The sequence below is a fragment of the Barbus barbus genome (genome assembly GCF_936440315.1).
Source record: "Barbus barbus genome assembly, chromosome: 10".
Lineage (NCBI taxonomy): Eukaryota > Metazoa > Chordata > Actinopteri > Cypriniformes > Cyprinidae > Barbus > Barbus barbus.
Window position 1 is genome coordinate 10,231,676 of NC_136738.1, and position 24,816 is coordinate 10,256,491.

At 38.5% G+C, this 24,816-nt stretch overlaps 1 protein-coding gene across 1 annotated transcript in view; it reads left to right on the forward strand.

Moving 5' to 3' along the window:
* LOC306875915 (polypeptide N-acetylgalactosaminyltransferase 13-like) overlaps positions 1-24,816 on the forward strand; it is a gene marked incomplete at both ends in the record, with an annotated part of 92,841 nt that overhangs the window by 30,528 nt on the left and 37,497 nt on the right. The window contains 5 exons of the mRNA XM_079426728.1: positions 15,790-15,956; positions 16,236-16,443; positions 18,509-18,679; positions 20,110-20,227; positions 20,428-20,608. Of these exons, the coding sequence (XP_079282854.1) occupies positions 15,790-15,956; positions 16,236-16,443; positions 18,509-18,679; positions 20,110-20,227; positions 20,428-20,608 (845 nt within the window). The remainder of the gene's footprint in view (positions 1-15,789; positions 15,957-16,235; positions 16,444-18,508; positions 18,680-20,109; positions 20,228-20,427; positions 20,609-24,816) is intronic.

Sequence of the window (24,816 nt, forward strand, 5' to 3'; positions counted from 1 at the left end):
CTACCGGGCATTCAAAATACATCCTATAGGCTAAGTTAACTGTCTTGTCTTTCAAAATGTGCGTCTCTGTCATTGGATAAGGGGCATTTGCATATCTAGTCTCAGTATGGCAGCCGCAGTGGACGGATAGCCTACCAAAACGCGAACTAGCGATCTGATGGCCTCAGCAACCGAAGGGTTAGGGAGTGGGTGACCAGACGTCCCGTTTTTCCCGGGAGTCACAATTCATTGTCGATTAACTTAAAGTCAGTGAAGGTGCGATAGGCGGAAACGCGCTGATAGAAGTGCTCTCTCTCGCGCACGCTCCACTTCTTCAGTTCTCATACAGCGCGCGATCAGTTCTCAGTGCTCAAATACACACACAGCAGTCCAAATGTCTCTCATGTACAGTATCTCACGGAAATACAGTCCGTTATGGTTTAAGTGAGCTTAAACAGGTGGGTGAAAACTGAATGTATGTCAGTTGGATATTACATACATACCTTCCGTCTTAAATGGACAGCATTCCTAATTATCTGTCATAAATGTTAACCAACAAAAGATGTTAAATGTATACTTAAGTAAACCTACTGTATCTGAAAAATGAGTTTAATTTATATTTCTACCAAAAAATGAAAATGTATTCCAGTTTTTCCAAATTCAATCCTTGATTCAAATTTCTCATAACTAAGCTTAATTGTTTTGGTCTAAAGAGAGAAGTATTGATGACTATTTTTGTTAGAATACTACATATAAAATAGCTACCAAAATAAATGTTGGTAACTGCAGTTTGACTAAAAGTAATGACTAAAAGTTGACAAAAATGCAATGACTTTTCGTCGACTAAAACTAGACTAAAACTATGATAGACTCAAATGACTAAAATGTGACTAAGACTATTAAGCATTTTCGTCTCAAGATAAAGAATAAGACTAAATCAAAAATGCCTGCCAAAATTAACACTGCTACATGCTTACAATCACTTTATTTAATCCAAATCCAAAATACCAAGATATATACTGTATACCGCACATCAGCCAAAAATACAGAGATATGAATTTTTGCTCATATCTCCCAGCCCTATTTCACATCCAGATAGCCCCCCACCACAGATGATTCTTGAGATTCGCCTTCGAGGGAATGAATTATCAATACAAGGTCCTTCCCTTTGGACTGTCCCTAGCTCCTTGCGCTTTCACGAAGTGCATGGATGCAGCTCTTTCCCCGCTGAGACAGATGGGAATCCTCATTTTCAATTACCTTGACGGCTGGCTTATTCTGGCCCAGACGGAGGATGAGCTACTATCTCACAGATCCTTCCTCCACAGCCACTTAGAATGCTTGGGAACCAGGGTCAATTTTGCTAAGAGTGCGCTGTCCCCCAGCCAACGGATATCGTTCCTGGGAACAGTTCTCAACTCAAATGAGGGCAGTAGTCGCACCAGAACGTGCACTGGCCATTCAGCAGCTTGCAGCCTCATTCAAAATTGGAGCCTGTCTCCCTCTCAAGGCATTTCAAAAGATGTTGGGCCTCATGGCCTCTGCGTCTCCGGTTGCATCTCCAGACTTCAGTTGGTCCTGCTTCGCATACTGGCTGAAACCAGTACTGGCTGGCCCATTTAGTGCTGGCTGAAACCACGTGCTCCGCTCTATACCTGGGGTCTCAGATGCCTTCGTGTCAAGGTAGGCCAGGCCTTCGTAGCAGCTCTGGCCCCTTGGAAAGACCCTCAGTGGATGGAACGGGGCGTGCCCTTGGTAATCGTCTACAGAAAGAAGGTGGTCTCGACAGACGCTTCCAACACAGGTTGGGGAGCGCTGTGCGCTGTGCGCTGGCAAACCGGCTTTCGGCCACTGGTCAAAAGAGAAGGGTCGGCTTCATATCAACTGCCTGGAAAAGCTGGCAGTATGTTTGGGCCTTCGCACCTTTCAGCCAGACCTGAGGAAACACCACGTCTTAGTCCATTCGGACAGCATGACGGTGGTGTGCTTTATAAATCACCAGGGCAGCCTCTCCTCGAAGCGCCTCTTCATTCTGGTAGAGTGCCTCTTGTAATGGGCTCAGCTCAACTTGCGTTCACTGAGAGCAACGCATGTGCCGGGCATGTTGAACCAGGGAGCAGACATGCTATCTCGGAGCAATGTCCCCTCGGACGAGTGGATGCTGCACCCACAAATAGTTCACAGAATCTGGGAGATATTCGGCAGGGCAGAGGTTGACCTCTTCGCCTCAACTCTCATTGCCCAACTTATTTTTCAAAGAACAAGGATGTGTTGGCCCAGTCCTTTACGTTTTTCCCCCGATCGCCCTGATCCCACAGGTAATCAGGCAAATTAGGGAACATAAGCACAGGGTTCTGTTAGTGGCCCGCTCTGGAGGAACCAACACTGGTTCGCAGAGCTGTCTCGGCTGCTCCCGTGGCCCATCCCCCAAAGACGGGACCTTCTCTTTCAGGCGAATAGAACAATATGGTACCCCCAGCCAGAGCTGTGGGCTCTGCACCTTTGCCCTCTCGATGGGAGCCTGCGGACCTCCCCGAGAGCATACTAAATACAATCTCTCAGGAAAGGGTACTGTCTACGAGACAACTCTATGCCCTTAAATTATCTGTCTTCCCCGCCTGGTGTACAGCCCGTGACGCAGACCCAATTTTCTTTGACATATCTCTGATATTGTCATTCCTGCAAGAGCTGTTTGATAAGGGCCGTTCCCCTTCCACGCTCAAGTTCTATGTAGCAGCCATAGCAGCCTCTCACGCTCATATAGCTGGCCAGTCCGTGGACAAGAACAATGTAGTTGTTTGGTTTTTGAAGGGGTCTAGGAGGCTCAACCTGCCTCACCCCATCACCGTCCCTACTTGGGATCTGTCCAAGGTGTTGAGGGCTCTGAAGAGCCCTCCCTGTGAGCCGCTACAGTCCGTTGACCTTCGTCCCCTGACGCTAAAAAATGCTCTGTTACTGGCGGTAGCATCCGTAAAGGGTATGGGAGATATGCAGGTGCTCTCTGTGAGCCCCACCTGCCTCGAATTCAGGCCCGCTGACTCCAAGGTCGTCCAAAAGCCAAAGCATGGTTACATACCTAAAGTGCTTTCTATTCCGTTCAAAGCACAGGTAATAACTCTATTGGCGCTTCCTCCGTCGAAGCAAGACCAAGAGTTGAATTTACTCTGCCCTGTCAGGGCGTTGAGATTTTATATTGAGCATTCCTGCCCGTTCAGGCAGACGGAACAGCTCTTTGTTTGCTTCAGCGGCCACACCAAAGGCCCTCTGGACTTTCCAAATGGATAATTGACGCTCAAGTTCAAGTATTAGTTGTTCCTCTAGCATAGCATGGCAGGATTGTACTGGTTCCCCTTAGCATCTTAAGAAAGACATTATATGGGTCAATATCACCATAAAGTGCCTTTCAACTCTCACAATACTCAAAATGTTTGGTTTTAATTTCCCATTCGCTTTGTCATATATTAAACAGTAGACACTCAAGTACAATAGATACATATTAGCTGAGCTCCCACACATTTATTTTTTAGATAATTATGGGCCATTATTCGAAGTATAAACCATAAGAAATGTCCACTTCTGGCGCATTTAATACCAACAGGGTGTACAGGTTAAGTTTTGGCAAAACAAGTAAACAAACTCATGCAAAGAAAATTTGTCAGTTGAAAAGTCACCAATTTACTCACCTCAGCCGTTGAAATTCCCACCTCTGAAGCGACAAAAATCTGTTGTCCTGATGTCACTAAAGCCTCTTTCACACAGAGATCCCGGAAAATACATGGGTAATGTGTTCTGGGAATCATCCCAGGATCGCTTGTTTTTGGTTCATTCACACTACCAGTGATTTTCCGGAATCTGTGCGTGCGTTCACACATAGCCCGTAAAGATCCCATAAAGACACGTGACATTTCATGTGACTTGTATAATGTGCCGCGCACCATTTCACAAAACTGGCGAACGATTTCAGCTTCAGCGAGCATAGTCAGGAGCTCCCTGATTGCTGCTTCATTCCAGTTTACACATTTTTCATCGTGTGAACTTTGATCTGCCTTCAAAACACCCGGTAAAAGAGTCGCATGATAACGCGCGTCATCAGCCTTTATGGCATTGGTTCTGGCTTTTGTTCACACAGAGCTCGTTCCGGGACTGAACCCGGCAATGTTACTAGATCCCCAACCCGGGATCGATCCCTGAATTAATCCCGGGACGTGTTTGCATTCACACAGAAGGCACTTCGGCAATTTTCCGGGACCAACGTGCAGTTTGAAAGGGGCTTAAAGGGGCTGATTTCCCAAAACGACAGGGTGAACAACCATTCAAGGGACATGGAAAAACTCTTCTTTTTTATTAAATAAAAATATAGTTTTTATTACCAAATGATCAATACACTCAAACTGAGTAATCTCTTATTTAACAAAATATTAATAGGATAACACAATTTTTATATTTTATGATTTGACAATATTCTACTATCATTCAAATTTAATGAGCAGCACATGGGACATGGCAAAATAACATGCATCCTCTTACACAAAACAAAATCATGGCAAATTAGTTATTTATGTACAGGACACCAAAAGGCACCCTACAGTGATATTGACCCATACCTAGGGTGTTGAAATAGGTTTGCTATGAGTGTTTTTAAGTTTGTTATTATGTGTTGATTATGTGTAATAATGTTATTATTTGTTGAAATGGTTGGTTGGTGGTAAGGATATCCTGGTCCATGTGGCTCCTTAAATTTAATACACACACACACACACACTTAAAAATACAACATCTACTTTGAATGATATATTTCAAAGAAATTAGGTAAATAACACGTGAAATGATGTGTCCCAGCAGACTCCATTACTCACTGTACATCATGTGTGCATCCACATCAACAACATCTTCCTCATCTTACACTGAGCTCCACCATTTCTGTTCTCCACAGTGCTCTTTCTGTGTTTGTCCTTGTTAACCTTGTCCCTAGCAACTGCAAAACAACAGTAATGCTGACAATAATCTTTACAGGCTAATTGCCTATTTAACAAGTTACATCATGCCAATTTCTAAAAGTACTGTTGTCTCTCAGGTTTTTTTTTTTTGTTTGTTTGTTTTTTGCCACAACTGTGAATGAGTGTTTCAGCTGGGTCTTTCTGGAGTGAAACTATATTTATACTGCAATTTTTCTCAGATAATGTTTCCACTTTTCTACAATATTCTACACACAAGACTGGGTCAACTCATCTTGAGAGATTTTAAATGGTAACATAAGTTCAGAAGGTTGTTAAAGTGTTTTATTATCCATTTTTGTATTGTTTCACCAATCCAATTAAATATTTTCCTTTACTAAACACATTTTATGACTTTTAGGTATCCTGCAGGAATTATGATGAGGCTATGAGGAAACATTATCTGAGAAAAATTGCAGTATAAATATAGTTTTGACATTAAATATATTGGTTTTACACAATATAAATAATTAATCTTATCTGGTTTGTGCATGCTGTTGAAGTGGATTCTTCCCATAACTGTGCAAGCTTACAAATATTTGTCTGTAGCTGTTGGTGTCTTCAAGGAGATCAGGTCAAACACAAAAGTCTTAGCTGGGGGTGGAGTGTATGTGTGTGTGTGTGGGTGGTTGTGGTTGTGGGAGGATATCATTTATGAAGAGTTAGATATATTGAAGACCAGTACTATTTGACACACTTTTTACTTAAAATATTTATCAGGGGAGATATCTTTTGAAATTATTGTTTGTCTATATGTAGTTTGTAATATATATATATATATATATACAGTGGTGTGAAAAAGTGTTGGCCCCCTTCCTGATTTTTTAGTTTTTTGCATGTTTGTCACACTTTAATATTTCAGATCATCAAACAAATTTAAATATTAATCAAAGATAACACAAGCAAACACCACATGCAGTTTTTGAATTAAGTTTTTTATTATGAAGGGAAAACAAAATCCAAACCCACATGATCCTGTGTGAAAAAGGGCTTGCCCCCTAAACCTAATAACTGGTTGGGCCACCCTTAGCAGCAACAACTGCAATCAAGCATTTGCGATAACTTGCAATGAGTCTGTTACAGCGCTGTGGAGGAATTTTGGCCCACTCATCTTGGCAGAATTGTTGTAATTAAGCCACATTTGAGGGTTTTCGAGCATGAACCGCCTTTAAGGTCATGCCATAGCATCTCAATAGGATTCAGGTCAGGACTTTGACTAGGCCACTCCAAAGTCTTCATTTTGTTTTTCTTCAGCCATTCAGAGGTGGATTTGCTGGTGTGCTTTGGATCATTGTCCTGCTGCAGAACCCAAGCTCGCTTCAGCTTGAGGTCACGAACAGATGGACGGACATTGTCCTTCAGGATTTTTTGGTAGACAGCTGAAGTCATGGTTCCATTTATCACAGCAAGTCTTCCAGGTCCTGAAGCAGCAAAACAGCCCCAGACCATCACACTACCACCACCATATTTTACTGCTGGTATGATGATCTTTTTCTGAAATGATGTGTTACTTTTACGCCAGATGTAATGGGACACACACCTTCCAAAAAGTTAAACTTTTGTCTCTTCAGCCCACAGAGTATTTTCCCAAAAGTCTTGGGGATCATCAAGATGTTTTCTGGCAAAACTGAGACGAGCCTTTATGTTCTTTTTGTTCAGCAGCGGTTTTCGTCTTGGAACTCTGCCATGCAGGCCATTTTTGCCCAGTCTCTTTCTTATGGTGGAGTCATGAACACTGACCTTAACTGAGGCAAGTGAGGCCTGCAGTTCTTTAGATGTTGTTGTGGGGTCTTTTGTAACCTTTTGGATGAGTCATCGCTGCGCTGCGCTCAAACACTTTTTCACACAGGGCCATGTGGGTTTGGATTTAGTTTGCCCTTCATAAAAAAAACCCCTTCATTTAAAAACTGCATGTTGTGTTTACTTGTGTTATCTTTGATTGATATTTAAATTTGTTTGATGATCTGAAACATTAAAGTGTGACAAACATGTAATAAAATAAAAAATCAGGAAGGGGGCCAATACTTTTTCACCACTATATATATATATATATATATATATATATATATATATATATATATAATCTTTGCTAGTTTTGACTAAACATAACTTGAATAGTTCCACTGTTGCCAACGAAAATATAAACATCATAACTCATAACCCACACTGACATTTTAGGGGGGCATTAATCACTATTGGTAGAGGTACTGAAGCCATTTCTCCCGATACACCAGTAAAGGACCAGGTCATCATTTCTGTGAAATAATATAGAAATAATATGGAAAGAATTAAACTGGGGAGAGAGAATGCCTTCAATTATTAAACATGCATAGATATGTTCTCTAATGGCGCTGTCAAAAATAACAAGGCTATCTATATTTGAGTTCAATATTATTAAGAATATTTTGAGGTTTTTTTGTGAAACTTCCCTGGCCCACCCCCTCCCTCCACCTGAGAGAACAAAGCATCTTAACTGATGGTCATTAACATATGAAAGGTCTGACAGCCACCAGTCCTCACAACCAGCAATGTTTCAGCTGTATATGTCCATGGAACTTCACGGATTCCTGTATATGTCCGTTTATACTTGAGTACATGGGTATTTCTGGAAATTTACTGTTCTGTGTAATAGGCTCAGGTAATTTCCACATACATCCAGCAAACCTGAAATTACATGGCAGCTTACCATGGCCAGATATGACCAGATTTGACCCTGTTCATGCAGTGTAACCAGCAATATTAACTTCTCTGTTGTTCGGCTGTTGTACAAGTAGGATGATTGGTCGGTGTATTTGTCCCACCCCTCCTCCATTGATTGGACGGCTGGGTAAAAAGTCACAGTGACAAGTGCTGCATTTTACCCAAAGCTAAACAGTTTATCAACTCTCAACTAAAAAAAAAAAAAGAAACAAAAAACAGAGCAAACAAACTTGTAAAATATCATAATGCCAGTGCATCAAAATTCAGTGTCATCAGTTTGCCAAAATGAACATAGAACATTTTACGTACCATCTACACGTGGTAGGGAGCAGGTGTAAAGTTCTTTCATACCAACTAACATTTTGAAAATAATAATTTTCATGAATTCGAATGTTTATGTCAGAGCGCCTTTTCAAATGATTTACACAAAAATTAGTTCTGCTTTACCTCCTTTAGTGGACTTTGCTATCCTAGGTACTACCAAGAGTCCAGAGCTTTGCGACCTTAGGGAGCGGGATGGATTGTAGCGTGATAGAAGACTAGTTAGGTACGCAGGAGCTAGACCAGGGGTCCTCAAATCTGGACCATTCCTGCAGAGTTTAGCTCTAACCCTAATCAAACACACCTGAACATGCTAATCAGAGTCTTCAGGATCATTAGAAAATCACAGGTAGGTGACTTTGATCAGGGTTAGAGCTAAACTCTGCAGCAGATTGGACCTCCAGGGTAAGATTTGAGGAACCCTGAGCTAAACCCTTAAAGGGCCTTACAAGCAGGCGCGGATTAACACACAGGCTTGCCTAGGCTGCAGCCTAGGGGTCCCACATGTGCAGGGGCATCGGATTGGCCAGACTGTTTTTTTATTATTTTAAATTTACTTCAGCACGAACAAAAAAGAGCCTCATTGGCCCATAAGAAACACTAGAGGATTCGTTGCAGAGCGTCTGACAAAATTAACGTCTTGTATTGTAGAAAGAACGCTCAGCACTGCTGAGAGTTCACGTGATCAATAAACCAAAACCGAAAGTTAAACTCACATGCGCATTCAAAAGCGTTTTATATACCCCGCGCTTTGAGAGCGACGTCCTGGTGCACGCAAATTAGGCTACATACAATATCTATAGGCTGTTATTAGCATGTAGGCTATAATAGGTTATGCAGATGTCTATAGCTCTGTCATGCTTGGAAAATTTGGTCTCTATAAAATTTGCACTTTAAATATTGAGAGAGTAGCCTACTTTGATTATGGCTGCATTATTGTTTGCACTTAAGACTAAGAAAGAACTGTTGTTTATTTTTTTTGTTATTTGTTCTGTTTTTATTTCTATGCTCAATTTATGAACAGGCATTCAGTTAGGAGGCGAAACATTCTAGAAGCTCATCATTTATGTACAGTTCTAAGGTCTGAAGAGACTCACATGAAATCATACAGGAGAGAAGCCAGTCAGTTGAGTTTGTGGCAAAACAAAACCTTTTACAATGCTTGAGTGTTGTTGTCTATTACTACATTTGATAATTCATACTCAGAAAGTAGAACTGAAATGACATTTGTTACAAGATGATTAGTTAAAACAATTCAAAATGCACATGCAGACTATTTCTCCATTGATGTATTTGGTTACTGAGATTTTTTTTTTTTTAAATAATATGCAAAAATCTCACGTCTTTCTTGTGAACCCAATCTCATGTCTCGTCTCTTTAGTTAAGTGTCAGCGTTAATGATAATCAAACAAAAAGGGGGGGCCTCACACAAAGAACAGCCTAGGGCCCCTAGCCACCTTAATCCACCCCGCTTATAAGTAAGTAGTGATATTTTGTAACTGATGCGGGACTTAGTAGGTTGCCAGTGCAGAGACTTTAAAATTGGGGTAATATGATCATATTTTCTTGACCTGGTAAGGACTCTAGCAGCTGCATTCTGGACTACCTGTAGCTTGTTTATTGAAGATGCAGGACAACCACCTAGCAGTGCATTAAAATAGTCCAGTCTAGAGGTCATAAATGCATGAACTAGCTTTTCTGCATCAGAAACAGGTAACATGCTCTGTGGCTTGGCAATGTTTCTAAGATTAAAAAATGCTGTTTTTGTAACATGAGACTATAAAACGATTTTCAAAAGACATCCACATCAACAATGGCGATAAAAGATATTGATTTAATATTAAACTGTTTTAAATTCTTTTTTTTTTATTATTAAGTTTTTATTAAAATACAAATTAGCCAGAACAGATCCTCCCCATATAACCCTACGACATACCCCTACAACCCTAAATTTCCATCCCATAGTGCTGCAAGTAAACAAATTAAACAAATATTGATTAAAGTAGAAGATAGATAGTTAGATGAGGTCTATATATTCTGTCCTGTTGTTATACCCAAATAAGAGAGGAAGCTGCCCCAGTGTTTTACAAATCCTTCCATTTCAACATTATACATTTTATGGCTGCTAGAAGAGCTATTCTTACAAACCTCAGATTAATCCCCTTTTGTTCTTTAAGTAGTGAAGTATCCCCCAGCAAGATAAGTCTGGGCTCCCTGGGCACATTAGTACCAACAACTATAGCGATGATCTCCAAGATCTCTTTCCAGTAGTCCTCTAGATCAGGGCAAGACCACAGCGTATGTAAGAGAGTCCCTCTGTCCACTTCACATCTAGGGCAAAGCTCTGAGTAAGTACTTTTAACGGTATTTAGTCTGGCTGGGGTGTAATAAACTCTATATATTACATTAAATTGAATTAGTTTATGATGGCTTTTAAAAGACAAAGTCTGAGCTTTCTCGCATATCGTTTCCCACTCATCATCAGTAAGTAAATACTCCAGGTCTTTTTCCCATTTAGATTTAGCATTGCAAACAGCACCAGTCATCGCCTGGAGTAACTTGCCATAGATAAATGAGATAAAACCCTTAGGATCTCGTTTATCAAACAGGATGGCTTCGAGAGGGGAAAGACGAAGGTTCAATAAACGGCCACCTTGCTGTGTCTGAATATAATGTCTAACCTGTAGGTACTTAAAGAAAAATTTAGATGGGAGAAAGTATTTCTGTTGTAGTTGTTCGAAAGACATAAGTGTGTCCCCCTCATAAAGCTTGTCAAAAGTTTGAATGCCATGATCATACCACTGTTTAGAAATACCATCTTTAAGTAGAGGAGGTAGATAGAGATTATAATAGAATGCAGTGGATCTAAACAGAGTCTGCCTACAATTAAACTTTTTGTACGAATCTACACAAATTTTACAAGTACCAATAATCAGAGGGTTAGAAGTCAGTTTCTTCAAGCAGTTTATAGGGACATAAGGTTTTGCAGAGAGAGCTATACCTTGTATTTGTGCCTCTTCGATTTATCGTCAACCATGAGTGGAGACACAGTTTGATTGCCAAATCCAGACTACACGTGTTACGTGTCTGTTTCTGTTCAGTTCTGTTTTGACCTTATTTGGTAGTTCCTGTTCTGATTTAGTTAATTCGTAATCATCATTTAATCCTGTCACCTGTGTTTAATTAATTATCTAGTTTGCTCTATTATTTCCTGTTCCTTTATAAGCATTCTGTTTAGTTCCTGTCTTCGTCGAGTCTTAAAGTTATGTTTATGTTGTTTAATGGAAGGATCTCCTGTAACTTGAAACTTTGGTGTTAATAAAATTCAGTTTTTTCTACTTACCCGTTGGATCCCGCATTCCTTCTTGGAGCGACCATAACAACACGTAATTGAGCTGCGCAATAATATAATTAAAATTGGGTAGCTTAATTCGACCATTCCATAATGGCATAAATAGCACACTTTACTTGACTCGCGGCACTTTCCCTTTCCATAAGAATCTAGAGATAATTCAATGAAGATCCTTAAAGAAAGACTTTGGCAATATAGGAGGGAGTGTTTGGAACAGATATAAAAATGATAAAATGATAAAAATGTAAACTTTTGGCAGAACAGTCATTTTGATAGCGTTATAGGGAGGGATTTCCACCTATCTAGATCCCCTTCTGCTCTTTTAAGTAAGGGGACATAGTTATACAGTTGAGAAAGATCCCTGGGTATTTGCAATCCCAAATATGTGAATTTACCTGTACTCCAAAAAAGGGAGAGTTCTTAAGGGCTAGTCGAGTAGCAGCCATATTGAGAGGCATAGAGATACTCTTATTCATATTAATTTTATAGCCGGGTATAATTCCGTACTCCTGTAATAAAGTTGTTAAGGCTGGTATAGAAGAGTCTATATTAGTCAAATGCAGCATGATATCATCTGCATACAATGAAATTAAATGGTGAGATTGAAGGACTGTGAAGCCGCAAATAGCATCATCTGAACGAATTGCAATAGCTAAAGGCTCTATCGCTAGACCAAATAAAAGGAGCGACAATGGGCAACCCTGTCTTGTGCCTTGCTCCAGGGAACTGAGCAGAGATGGGTGGTTATAGAGCATTTTAACCATACTGAGAAATTTAGGACCAAAATTCAGCTTTTGAAGGACCGAGAGCAAATATGGCCATTTAACTCGGTCAAAGGCCTTTTCGGCATCTAAAGAAAGAGCAATAACAGGGATGTCTGTTTTAAATTCTTACCAGTTTTTTTAGTTATCTTACAGTCCATTACAGTATACAAAACAATCATCGCAAAATGGCAGCATTATGAAACAAGAGAGAGCGAGTCCGTGTTACTAGGATGACATAATTAAATATTGATTTGAGTTGTAATATCCTATTAGCCAACCAAACAAAAAGCTTTCATGAAGAAAAAATATTCCAAGCAAATGAATAGTGCTGACTGCAGTTACCCGGATGAGCCTGTGTTATTAGTTTTTACCAGTTTTTATCGGGAAATTAACATACCTCAGAGTGACTGACCAATCAGAATTGAGTATTCCACAGAGCCGTCTAGTAATAAATATTAACATCAGGGTTCTCTGCAATTGTAAAAAGCGCTATGCAAAGAAAATTCACTTGACTCTGTATGTCTGGTTTATTTTTACAGTCATGGCCAAAAATATCGGCACCCTTGGTAAATATGATCAAAGAAGGCTGTGAAAATTAATCTGCATTGTTAATCCTTTTGATCTTTTTTTTTTTTTTTTATTCACAAAAATCTAACCTTTCATTGGATAATACAAATTTAAAATGGGGGAAATATCATTAGAAAATAAATATTTTTCTCTAATACACATTGGCCACAATTAACGGCACCCTTTTATTCAATACTTTTTGAAACTTCCATTTGCCAGTTTAACAGCTCAAAATTTTCTCCTATAATGCCTGATGATAAATTGATTGACCACTTGAAAGCCAATCAGCTCCTCCACCCACAGCAGTTTGGTTTTAGACCGGGTTATTCAACCGAAATTGCAATCTGCTGTTTGATTGAAAATCTAAAACAGTCCATGGACAGGAGTCAGGTGGTAGGAGCGGTATTTTTAGATCTAAAAAAGGCTTTCGAAACGATCAGTCATAGCCTACTACTATCCAAGATGACATCCTTTAACTTTTCTGCTGAGACAGTTAGCTGGTTTACATCTTATCTTCAAGATAGACATCAGTGTGTTAAAGTTGGTCAGGATAAGTCAGCATTCTTACGCATTCAAAGGGGCATACCACAGGGCTCTATACTGGGACCTTTGATGTTTAGTCTTTTTATAAATGATTTGCCACAAATCTGTCCAGATGTAAATTGTCAACTTTATGCGGATGATGCTGTTTTTTATGCACCCGCTAAGTCACCGGAACAGTCAGCGGAGGTTTTGACCACTTGTATGGGTGAGGTCAGTCAATGGCTCATTCAAAATCAATTGGTGCTAAATTCACTTAAAACTGTAGCAATGTGTTTTTCTACTAAAAGACAAATTGTGGAACAAAATTTTCAGATTACTCTGCAAGACACAACTATAAAATTGGTAACAGATTTTAAATACCTTGGATTGATCCTTGACCCCCAATTAAAATTTGACAAACATCTTAAGAAAATTTCAAAAACTATACAAAGCAACCTAAACTGTTTCAAACTAATTAGACAGTACATTCCAAACCAGGCCGCCCTCCTGTACATGCATGCTATGATATTCTCTCATATATCATACTGCATGACAGCATGGGCACAGGCCACGCTCTCAGTAACTAAAAACATCAGGTCATTATACAATCAAACTATAAAGATTATGGACAAAAAGCCAATCCGCTACCATCATTGCAATATTCTCCAGAAGTATAAATTGTTAAGCTTTGAAAGCTTTAGCGATTTATGTTTTCTCAAACTAACTTTCAAATGTCTCAATAATATAGCACCTGAGCCACTCAGTTCATTTATGCAGAGACAAAGCATCAACAGAGTCACCAGAGGCTCTATCAATAACAACTGTATAACAATCAATAACAACTTCCGTACCGTAAGACTTCATTTGGTCAGTCTGCTTTTTCATATAAAGGTGCAAAGTTGTGGAACTCATTACCCACTGAACATAAAACCATGACTGAGCTTAAAATGTTCACTTCTCGAGTTAAGTCTTGGATGAAATCGAAACAGGAATGTACCCATTTGTAAATAGCTAGTTTGTGTATGTAAGTGATTTATATGGTGTGTTTATAGATACGTTTTTATGTGGAAATAGAAAAAGTTGTAGTGTAAAGGCCCAACCAGGGACTGGAGTTGAAAATTAGCTCTAGCTATAAACTCTTTTTGCATAGCATTAGTTACTAACTTGTTTTGTACTATGTTTAATTGCAATGTCCCTGTCAAATAAAAGAGAAATAAAAATAAAAAATGAGTTTAGAGAACACCTGACAAGAGATCAGAGACTATTCCTTCATCCAGAATCACTCCAGACACTTTAGAGTCCCAGCTCCATGTTGGTACTTCTTCTCTTCAGTTCACCCCACTCATTTGCTACAGGGTTCAGGTCAGAGAACTGGAATGGCCATAGCAGAAGCTTGGTTGTGATCAGTGACCTATTTTTGTGTTGTCTTTGAGGTTTGTGTTTGGATTATTGTACGGTTGGAACATCCAAACATGGCCCATTATAAGATTTCTAACAGATTCAGTCACTTATTGATTTTTTATCTGTTGGTATTTGATAGAATCCATGATGCCATGTGTCTAAACAAGATGTCCAGGACCTCCAGCAGAAATATAGGCCCCCAACATAAAAAATAGAGTAGAATATTTCATTGTACACATGGGGTACTTTTTATCCCTGTGTTCACCAAACCCATGTTGAGTGTTTGCTGCTAAAAAGCAATTTTTTTTGTTTCATCTGACCATAGAAGCCAGTCCCATTTGAAGTTCCAGTCATGTCTGATAACTGAATATGCTGTAGTTTGTTTTTGGATGAGCTAGGAGAACTTTTCTTGAAACCCTCCCAAACAACATGTGGTGATGTAGGTGCTGTTTGACATTTTTTTTTAAGGTTTTCTGACCCCGAGACTCAACTATTTTCTGAAATTCTCCAGCTGTGGTCCTTGGAGAGTCTTTAAACACTCAAATTCTCCTCCTCACCGTGCATTAGGACAATATAGACACACGTCCTCTTCCAGGCAGTTTTGTAACATTTTATGTTGATTGGAAATTCTTAATTATTGCCCTAATGGTGGAAATGGAAATTTTCACTGCTTCAGCTCTTTTCTTAAAGCCACGTCATTAATTTGTGAAGCTCGATTATCTTTTGCTGCACATCAGAAATATATTATTTGGTTTTTCTCATTGTAATGGATGATTAAGGGAATTTGGGCTTTTTTTCCCTCCTGTTTATATTTCTGTGAAACAGGAAGCCATTGCTGGATAATTTCATGTTCATAATCACCCTGGAGTGCTCAAAATTGTGAATATGAATGGGAATATACTTCAGAGATATTTTACTCATAAGAATTTCTAGGGGTGCCGATAATTGTGTCCAACGTGTATTTGAGAAAACGTATGTCATAATGATATTTCCTCGCATTTTAAATTCTTATTAACCAATGAACATTTTTGTGAATTTTTAAAACAAAAGATCAAAATGATTAACAATGCAGATTAATTTTCACAGCCTTCTTTGATCATATTTATCAACGGTGCCAATATTTTTGGCCATGACTGTACACTTTTTACACTTTTTTGTCTTATTAACTCTGTTCTTGTGTGTTACTCAGCTGTAAAACCAAGACATATCCCGATGACCTTCCAAACACCAGCATTGTGATCGTGTTTCACAATGAAGCCTGGACTACACTTTTGAGAACCATACACAGCGCCATAAACCGCTCGCCCAGACACCTGCTGCTTGAGATACTGCTAGTGGATGATGCCAGCGAGAGAGGTCATAATCACATCAATTAATTAATTAACTGATCATTTTAATCACGATTGTATTTTGAGTTATTCCATCAGTATCACTATACTGGCCAATGGTAGAATATCCTCAGTGTCATCGTTTATGTGAATGTTGGCAGTAAATTTTCTCCAAAGTTTATTTAGTCCATAAATGTCATTCAGCTTATTCGAGACCTGAGTGAGGAAACATGTTTGTAACATGGAGCTGTCCACCATAATTTCATCTCTGTAGATGACCTCTGCCTTTATTGATTGATGATTGCAGATTTTCTTAAGAAAAAATTAGAGGACCATGTTGCGACTCTGGAGGTTCCGGTGAGAATTTTAAGGATGGAGCAGCGATCCGGTTTGATTCGAGCACGACTAAGAGGGGCGGCCGCCACGCGAGGACAGGTCATCACCTTCCTGGATGCCCACTGTGAGTGCACTGTAGGGTGGCTGGAGCCACTGCTGGTCCGGATCAAAGAGGACAGGTGAGTGTGCTTGACTTTGTCCAGACAATATATTCCTGAGCCCCAAACTTTACATTTTAAAGACTTGAGACCAAGCCTTGTTTCCAAGACAAGATATTTTTGCTTTTCCTTGTGGTTTTTGCCATAGGAGAAACTAAATATAGTACTCAGCAAAAGATGTTTACAATAAACTTCTAGTCAGACAGCAGAGAATGTACTGTAGAACAGTGGTTTTCAGCCTCTTAGAATCCAAGGCACCCTGTTGTCAAAGACAATTTTCCAAGACCCCTCATGTAAGTATGATTTTATTTACACTAGGAGTGGCAATATATTAAAATAATTCTAATTAATTCAGTCCCATTATTTCAGACCTTTTATTACTATTTATTTGATTTACTTGATTTTTCCAGTCATTTAGGATTATATAAATTTTTAAAATGTAAATTAAATTATAAGTTTACCAAAACTGTGAAACCCTGGTTCTTCAATAAATATGACAGTTGTTGAGGGAATGAATTATAATAAAAATGTTGTCAGATTACATTTAGATTTTCAGCTGTTTTAGCTTATTTTAAAGTGTGTTTTGTCTTATTTTTAATCATTTTAAGCCATCTTGTGACCCTAGTGGGTTCCGGACTCCTGGTTTAGAAAAAAAAAATGTATCACTACCAAGATGCTTACAAATGCAGTGGTGATGTTGCCTGTGGTTTAATGTAGCACCAATAGATAAAGTGTCTGGGTAAATGTTTGGATGTTTAGGTGAAAGTCCACATAAATGTCCATACACAATTCAATTCAAACTAGTAATTGACTTAAGAATAAACTTGTTCTACTGCTTATTTACCTTGCTTGCCATGCTTACCTTTCCAGCTGCTTTAGTTCATGGTCTCGCAAAGTATATTCCTGTTACCTGTCAGTAAGCGTGACGTGTCCTCCATTTGTAAAGTGATCTTTATTACATTCACACAGATTCAGGTACAGAACACAGATTCAGAATTACATTACTGAGGATATCTTGATACTCTTACAAGCACACTCACTCAGACACTCACATTCACTCAGCCTCTTGCTCAGGTGCTTTGATACAAGAAACCTATCTGTGAGAGCATGTGCTTTGTGCTGCATGCTTTAAATATGTTTATTTCCCTGTGTAGCCGAATCACAAAGCAGTAAGGGATAAGTTGGTCATTTGGGTGTGTATGGCATTATGTGGTCCGTATATTGAGCTTGCATTGATCAGAATTGGTCTAGTGGTGCTGAAGCTGGAGGTGTTTATCCAATTAACATTCTGGAAGCATGAGCTACAATGTGGACTGTTTCTATTTGGAAATGTGTCTGGGTCCTTTCTGCAAGGATAATGTCTAGTCAGTTGGGCATTACTGCAAAATAAACCCATTCAGGCTGACCTGATGCAAAGTCATTTTGGACTGTTAAAGTGATTTAACTTGCTAAAGCTTCCAGCTTAAACCTGAAATTCATCTGAATCCAGGATCTTAGGGTTGTGTGACCATTTGAGCCATTCGGTCACACTTTATTTTAAGGTTTAATTCTCGCTGTTAACAAACCATTAACTGCAACTTTTGCCTCAATAAACTGCTAATTTGCTGCTTATTAATAGTTAGTAAGGTAGTTGTTAAGTTAAGTGATTAGGGATGTAGAATATGGTCATGCAGAATATGTGCTTTATAAGTACTAATAAACAGCCAATATGTTAATAATAGGCATGCTAATAAGCAACTAGTTAACAGTGAAAATTGGTCCCTATACTAAATTGTTACCAGCCATTCTATAGGTGTATGTTTGTTAATGAAAGATATGAACATGGAAATGTTTAAAAATGTATTAATCTTAAAGTAAAGTAAACTAAAAAGCAGTTATTTTATTTGGCAGAGAGGGAAGTTTTTAACTATTCTTTTTTATTCTCCATTTTTTTCGTAGCTTTCTTATGCTATTTTTGTAATTATCATTTGTATAAGCCTATAATTTGATATGTTAAAAAAACAGATGCAACTCTTGTCAAAATGCCCTATTTTCCACTGCAAGACTGGGCTGAAGATTAAAGTGTTATTTTTGTTTGTCATTCTAGGAGGGCTGTGGTCTGTCCAATCATTGATGTCATCAGTGATGAGACATTCGAGTACATGGCTGGCTCAGATATGACCTATGGGGGATTCAACTGGAAGCTCAACTTCAGATGGTATCCAGTTCCTCAGAGAGAGATGGACCGACGCAAGGGGGACAGAACCCTTCCTGTTAGGTAATAAACTTTAAAGCATTTTATTTTCAATTTTGACGTGAATTATTATTCTGTTAATTATTCACAAATGGTTGAGAATGACCCATGAAATCATCTGTGCTACATTGTTTCTTTCAAACACACCATTAGAGTCTTCATTCCAAATAAATAAAAACCTTCACATAATGTCTGATTTTTCTTTGTTAATGAGCAGGCAGCAAGTTATATAGGCGCCACAATGGTTTAGTTATTGTCACTGCAGCACTGCCAGTTACATTATCATTAAATAAGATGTGAATCTAACATCTGATATCATCAACTCTTTAAACCATTTCTTTCATTATCCTGAGGATTTTTTATAAAGGATTGTTTTACTTTTACTTTTTTATATGTCTTCCAAACATGATGTGCAAAGGTCAAGAGTTGTCAGTGCAAAAGTCTTGCAATTTGGACGCTTAAACATACTGTAATATGATTAGGTTTTTTTATTTTTATTTTTTTATTTAGAGACCAGCAATCAACCTGCATGTTGTTTTTACACAGTTACATTTTTATTACAACTCACAAATGTATCCAAAATAACAACAACCAAACCATTAGTCATGCATGAGATCATTAGTCATCTGATGACAGCTCATCATTGGCTTGTTCAATGGGACAAGCAATGACAGTTGTGAAGAAAGTCTGTTATTTTTCTGTACTCTCTAAAATGTGTACATCTAGTATCCAGGAAATACTAGGAAACATTAGGAAATAAACAACAAAATGAGGTATGCAATTAAAAAAAATAAAATGCGTACATTTATACAAAAATATAGACTATACTAAATAAATAAATAAATATATATATATATATATATATATATATATATATATATATATATAAAATACATTGAATCGCTACATCATATTGGTGTCAGACCTCTGTCGTGTGTGTCTTGTGTTCCCGCCTCATGTTTCCATATTTGGTTTGTTTCCTGTCCTCGTCTAGTGTGATTATTAGTTAATTCTTGTCCAGCTGTGTTTGTCTCATTATGTATGATTATCCTGTGTATTTATAGTCCTGTCCATTCAGTTTGATTTCATCTGGTCTACTCGTTACTCCTCGGTGTTCCTGTCCGTCAGCCTTGCCTTGGCTTGCCTTGCCCTGCCCTGATGTCTACATTAAAGACTGTTCATTTGCGTTTACTCCTTACCTGCGTGTTCTTGTATCGTCCTCGTGTGCGCACTGTGACAATTGGTAGTCATTTGATTGATATTTATTGATCCTTACAAATGTATCATTACACCCATATAAAGAAGGTTATTGATCAGAGGATTCTCTTACACAGACTTCAGTGGTTCACATCACTTAACCTAGCTATTGATGGTGGGTACATATATATAGCCTACAGTATATACACCCTGTCAGACTAATTCATTTTAAGGTTTTGTTTGAATCTTTTCTACAGAACTCCCACAATGGCAGGAGGTCTGTTCTCTATTGACAGAACTTATTTTGAAGAGATTGGCACCTATGATTCAGGCATGGACATATGGGGAGGGGAAAATCTTGAGATGTCTTTTAGGGTGAGAGCTCCATTTTTCGCTAGTTTAAAACATAAAAAATAGCAGGGGTCATAAAATAACAATCATTACATAACAATGATTTTCTGCAATATTATATTCATAAATACATTTTGGAATTTTTTATATTGTAATAGTATGTGGCCAAGTTTTAAAGATCATTGATGATTCTAATTGTATTTATTTTGTATGTGTGTGAATAGATCTGGCAGTGTGGAGGATCTCTAGAGATAGTCACATGTTCTCATGTAGGCCATGTGTTCCGGAAGGCCACACCATACAGCTTTCCTGGTGGAACTGGTCAGGTGATCAACAAGAACAACAGACGATTGGCTGAAGTCTGGATGGATGAGTTCAAAGATTTCTTCTACATCATCTCACCAGGTAATATTCTTCAGGAAATCAATAAATGACACTTGAGATGGACCATCACATTATCTTTGTAGCTTTATTTTGACTTACTCTCAAGCATATCTTTTTAAATGTAAAATATAGGGTAAAAGTGAAACTGAGATGACACCACATTTCTACAAAGTCAATTCTTTAATGCTAGTGAACTAGTGAATTCAGATTATGGCCTGTTAAAACGGTAACCGTGTTCACTCTTCATTAGTATCAGCGTGAGGTATGGCTGTCTTTATAGAGATATGCAGAGGTTTTTCTATAAATAGCACATTGATTTGCTTCTGTGTTCATGGTTGTTTTGAAAGGACCCATTGCTGTGATCTGTCATTTGCCTTCTATATCCCTGTAAATATCCAGCCTTCCTCAAGCTAAAGACCTGGGAATACTTCACTTTCCGTATTCCGTTCCGACTCGTGCACAGGGATAAACCAGGCTAAGTCGGGGGGGGGGGGGGGGGGGGGGGGGGGGGGGGGGTTCTCCTCTGGCCAGATGATGCCAGCTGTTCAATTCCAACTGCAGCAAAGTCAGATTGTGTAAAGGACTCATCTGGTTCCCGTGGTCTTGTCCCGATGGCCGTCTAGGTGACGAGGTCTTCACTGGGGATCTGTCTCTGGGGCTCATCTATGTGTCCTGGTCTCCGCTGATTTTCAGGGCTGTAGAGGTCATATCTAGATGCTGATCCACCATCTGGTCTGGATACAGACTGGATCTGGGTGACTGCAGTGACCATCTGATCTGGATCGGGTGGCTACGGTGACTTCGGAATAAGAAAGAAACAGACTAATATTAGCATAGATGCCATTCTTCTTACAATGTAACAAGTACATCAGGTGTTATGGGAAGTGTTCCCGGTTGACCTAATTAATGCAGCCTAACAATCCTTTAACGGATTTAAATATTAGAAGCGTATTAGTGTGTTATGTGTAAACCAGGTTAAAGAGATGGGTTTTTAATCTAGATTTAAACTAACAGAGTGTGTCTGCCTCCTGAACAGTGTCAGGTAGATTGTTCCAGAGTTTGGGTGCTAAATAGGAAAAGGATCTGCCACCCACAGTTGATTTTGATATTCTAGGTATTATCAAATGGCCAGAGTTTTGAGAACGCAGCAGACGTGGATGATTATAATGTGATAAGAACTCGCTCAAGTACTGAGGAGCTAAACCATTCAGGGCTTTATAAGCAATTAACAAGTTTTAAAATCTATACAATGTTTAATAGGGATTTTGAACCACCTGGAGTTTGCTTATTAAGCGTGCAGAACAAACACCCAATAAAGCATTACAATAATCTAACCTTGAGGTCATAAACGCATGAATTACTATTTCTGCATTTGATATTGAGAGCATAGGTCTCAATTTAGATACATTTTTTAAGATGAAAAAATGCAGTTTTACAAATGCTAGAAATGTGGCTGTCAAAGGAAAGATTGCTATCAAATAGCACAACTAGGTTCCTGACTGATGACAAAGAATTTACAGAGCAGCCATCAAGTGTTAGACAGTGTTCTAGTTTATTACATGCGGGGGTTTTCGGCTCGATAATTAACACCTTTGTTTTTTTCAGAATTTAGCAGTAAGCAATTACTCGTCATTCAATTTTTTATATTGACTATGCATTCCATTAGTTTCTCAATTTACTGTGTTTCACCGGGGCGCAAATAAATATAGAGCTGAGTATCATCAGCATAACGATGAAGGCTAACACCGTATTTCTGATGATATTTCCCAAGGGTAACATGTAAAGCGTGAAAAGTAACGGCCCTAGAACTGAGCCTTGAGGTACTCCATTCACTGCTACGAATTGATAGCGGTCAGATAAGTACGATTTGAACCTTGCTAATGCAATTCTACTAATGCCAACAAAGTTTTCTAGTCTATTCAAAAGAACGTTGTGATCGATAGTGTCGAACACAGCACTAAGATCCAGTAGCACTAATAGAGAGATACAACCACGATAAGATGATAAGAGCAGGTCATTTGTAACTCTAGCAGTCTCAGTACTATGAAATGGTCTACATCCTGACTGGAAATCCTCACAGATATAATTTTTCTCTGAGAAGGAATACAATTGTGAGGATACTACCTTTTTTAGTATCTTTTACAGAAAAGGGAGATTTGAGATCGGTCTGTAATTAACTAGATCTTTGGGGTCAAGTTGTGGTTTTTTAATGAGAGGTTTAATAACAGCCAATTTGAAGGTTTTGGGGACATATCCTAATGACAATGATTAATTTATAATAGCCAAAAGAGGGTCTATGACTTCTGGAAGCACCTCTTTTAGTAGTTCAGATGGAATAGGGTTTAACATGCATGTTGTTGGTTTAGATCAGGGTTGCTCAAATCTTTCCCTGGAGGGCCAATCTGCTGCAGAGTTTAGCTCCAACCCTGATCAAACTCACCTACCTGTGATTTTCTAATGATCTTGAAGACTCTGATTAGCATGCTCAGGTGTGTTTCATTAGGGTTAGAGCTAAACTCTGCAGGAGTGGACCAGATTTTAGGATACCTGGTTTAGATGATTAAACAAGTTTATACAATTCTTCATCTGAATGAGTGGAATTGTTCCTCAGGGGATCTATAGTGCACTTTTTGATGCGATACTGTAGCTGATGGCTGCGTGGGCACAATTATATCTCTAATAGTATCGATCTTGGAAGTAAAATAGTTTATAAAGTCATTACTGCTATGCTGTTGGGAAATGTCAACACCTGTTGATGCTTTATTTTTTGTTAATTTAGCCACTGTATTGAATAAATACCTGGGGTTATGTTTGTTTTCTTCTAAAAGAGACGAAAAGTAATCAAATCTAGCAGTTTTTAATGCTTTTCTGTAGGATAGGGTACTTTCCCGCCAAGCAATACGAAATACCTCTAGTTTGGTTTTCCTCCATCTGCGCTCCATTTTCCAGGCTGCTCTCTTTAGGGCGCAAGTGTGCTCATTATAGCACAGTGTTGGACTCTTTTCCTTAATCTTCCTTACGCGTAAAGAAGCAACCATATCTGAAGTGTTAGAAAAGAGAGAGTCCATAGTTTCTGTTATATCATCAAGCTTTTTTGCGCTGTTGGATACGCTGAGGAATTGAGATAAATCAGGGAGATTACTTACAAAGCAGTCTTTTGTGTTAGAAGTGATGGTTCTACCATACTTGTAACAAGGACTAGCTTTAGCTATATGGAGTTTACACAAGATTAGATAATGATCTGAGTTATCATCGCTTTGCTGCAGAATTTCAACACCATTAACATTAATTCCATGTGACAGTATTAAATCTAGAGTATGATTTCGACAACGAGTAGGTCCTGACACGTGTTGTCTAACCCCGATAGAGTTCAGAATGTCTATGAATGCTGACCCTAATGTACCATTTTCATTATCAACGTGGATATTCAAATCACCAACAATTAACTTAATCTGAAGCCAGCACTAACTCTGATAGAAAATCAGCAAATTCTTTAATAAAGTCTGTATGGTGCCCTGGTGGCCTGTATACAGTAGCCAGTACAAACATCACAGGGGATTTATCATTAACACTTGCTTCTGTAGATAATGTTATATGAAGCACCATTACTTCAAAGGCGTTATACTTAAAGCCTGTCTTCAGAGAAATACTGAGAATATTGTTATAAATTGTAGCAACACCTCCCCCTTTACCTTTTGGACATGGCTCATTTTTATAACAGTAATCTTGGGGGGTAGACTCATTTAAAGTAATGTATTCTTCTGGTTTTAGCCAGGTTTCTGTCAAACAGAGCACATCTAATTTATGATCGGTGATCATATCATTTACAAAAAGTGCTTTCGTAGAAAGGGACCTGATATTCAGTAGGCCAAGCTTTATAATTTGTTTCTCTGTATTATATACATTTTTTATTTGTTGAACATCAATTACATCCTTACTCATAAATTGGTTTGGAGTTTTTTTTGTATTTTCTAGTTCGGGGAACAGACACAGAACACTGACCTGGGCCCCAGTTAGTCAAGTAAAAACTCTAAGATAATAGTTATAATTGTGTTCATTTAGGAAAAAAAACAAAAACACTGAATAGACATTGTCAAGTCAAGTCACCTTTATTTATATAGCGCCTTTAACAATACAGATTGTGTCAAAGCACTTAACAGTATCAAATTGGAGGATAGAGTGTCAGTAATGTATAATAATAAGATTATTATATATATATATATATATAT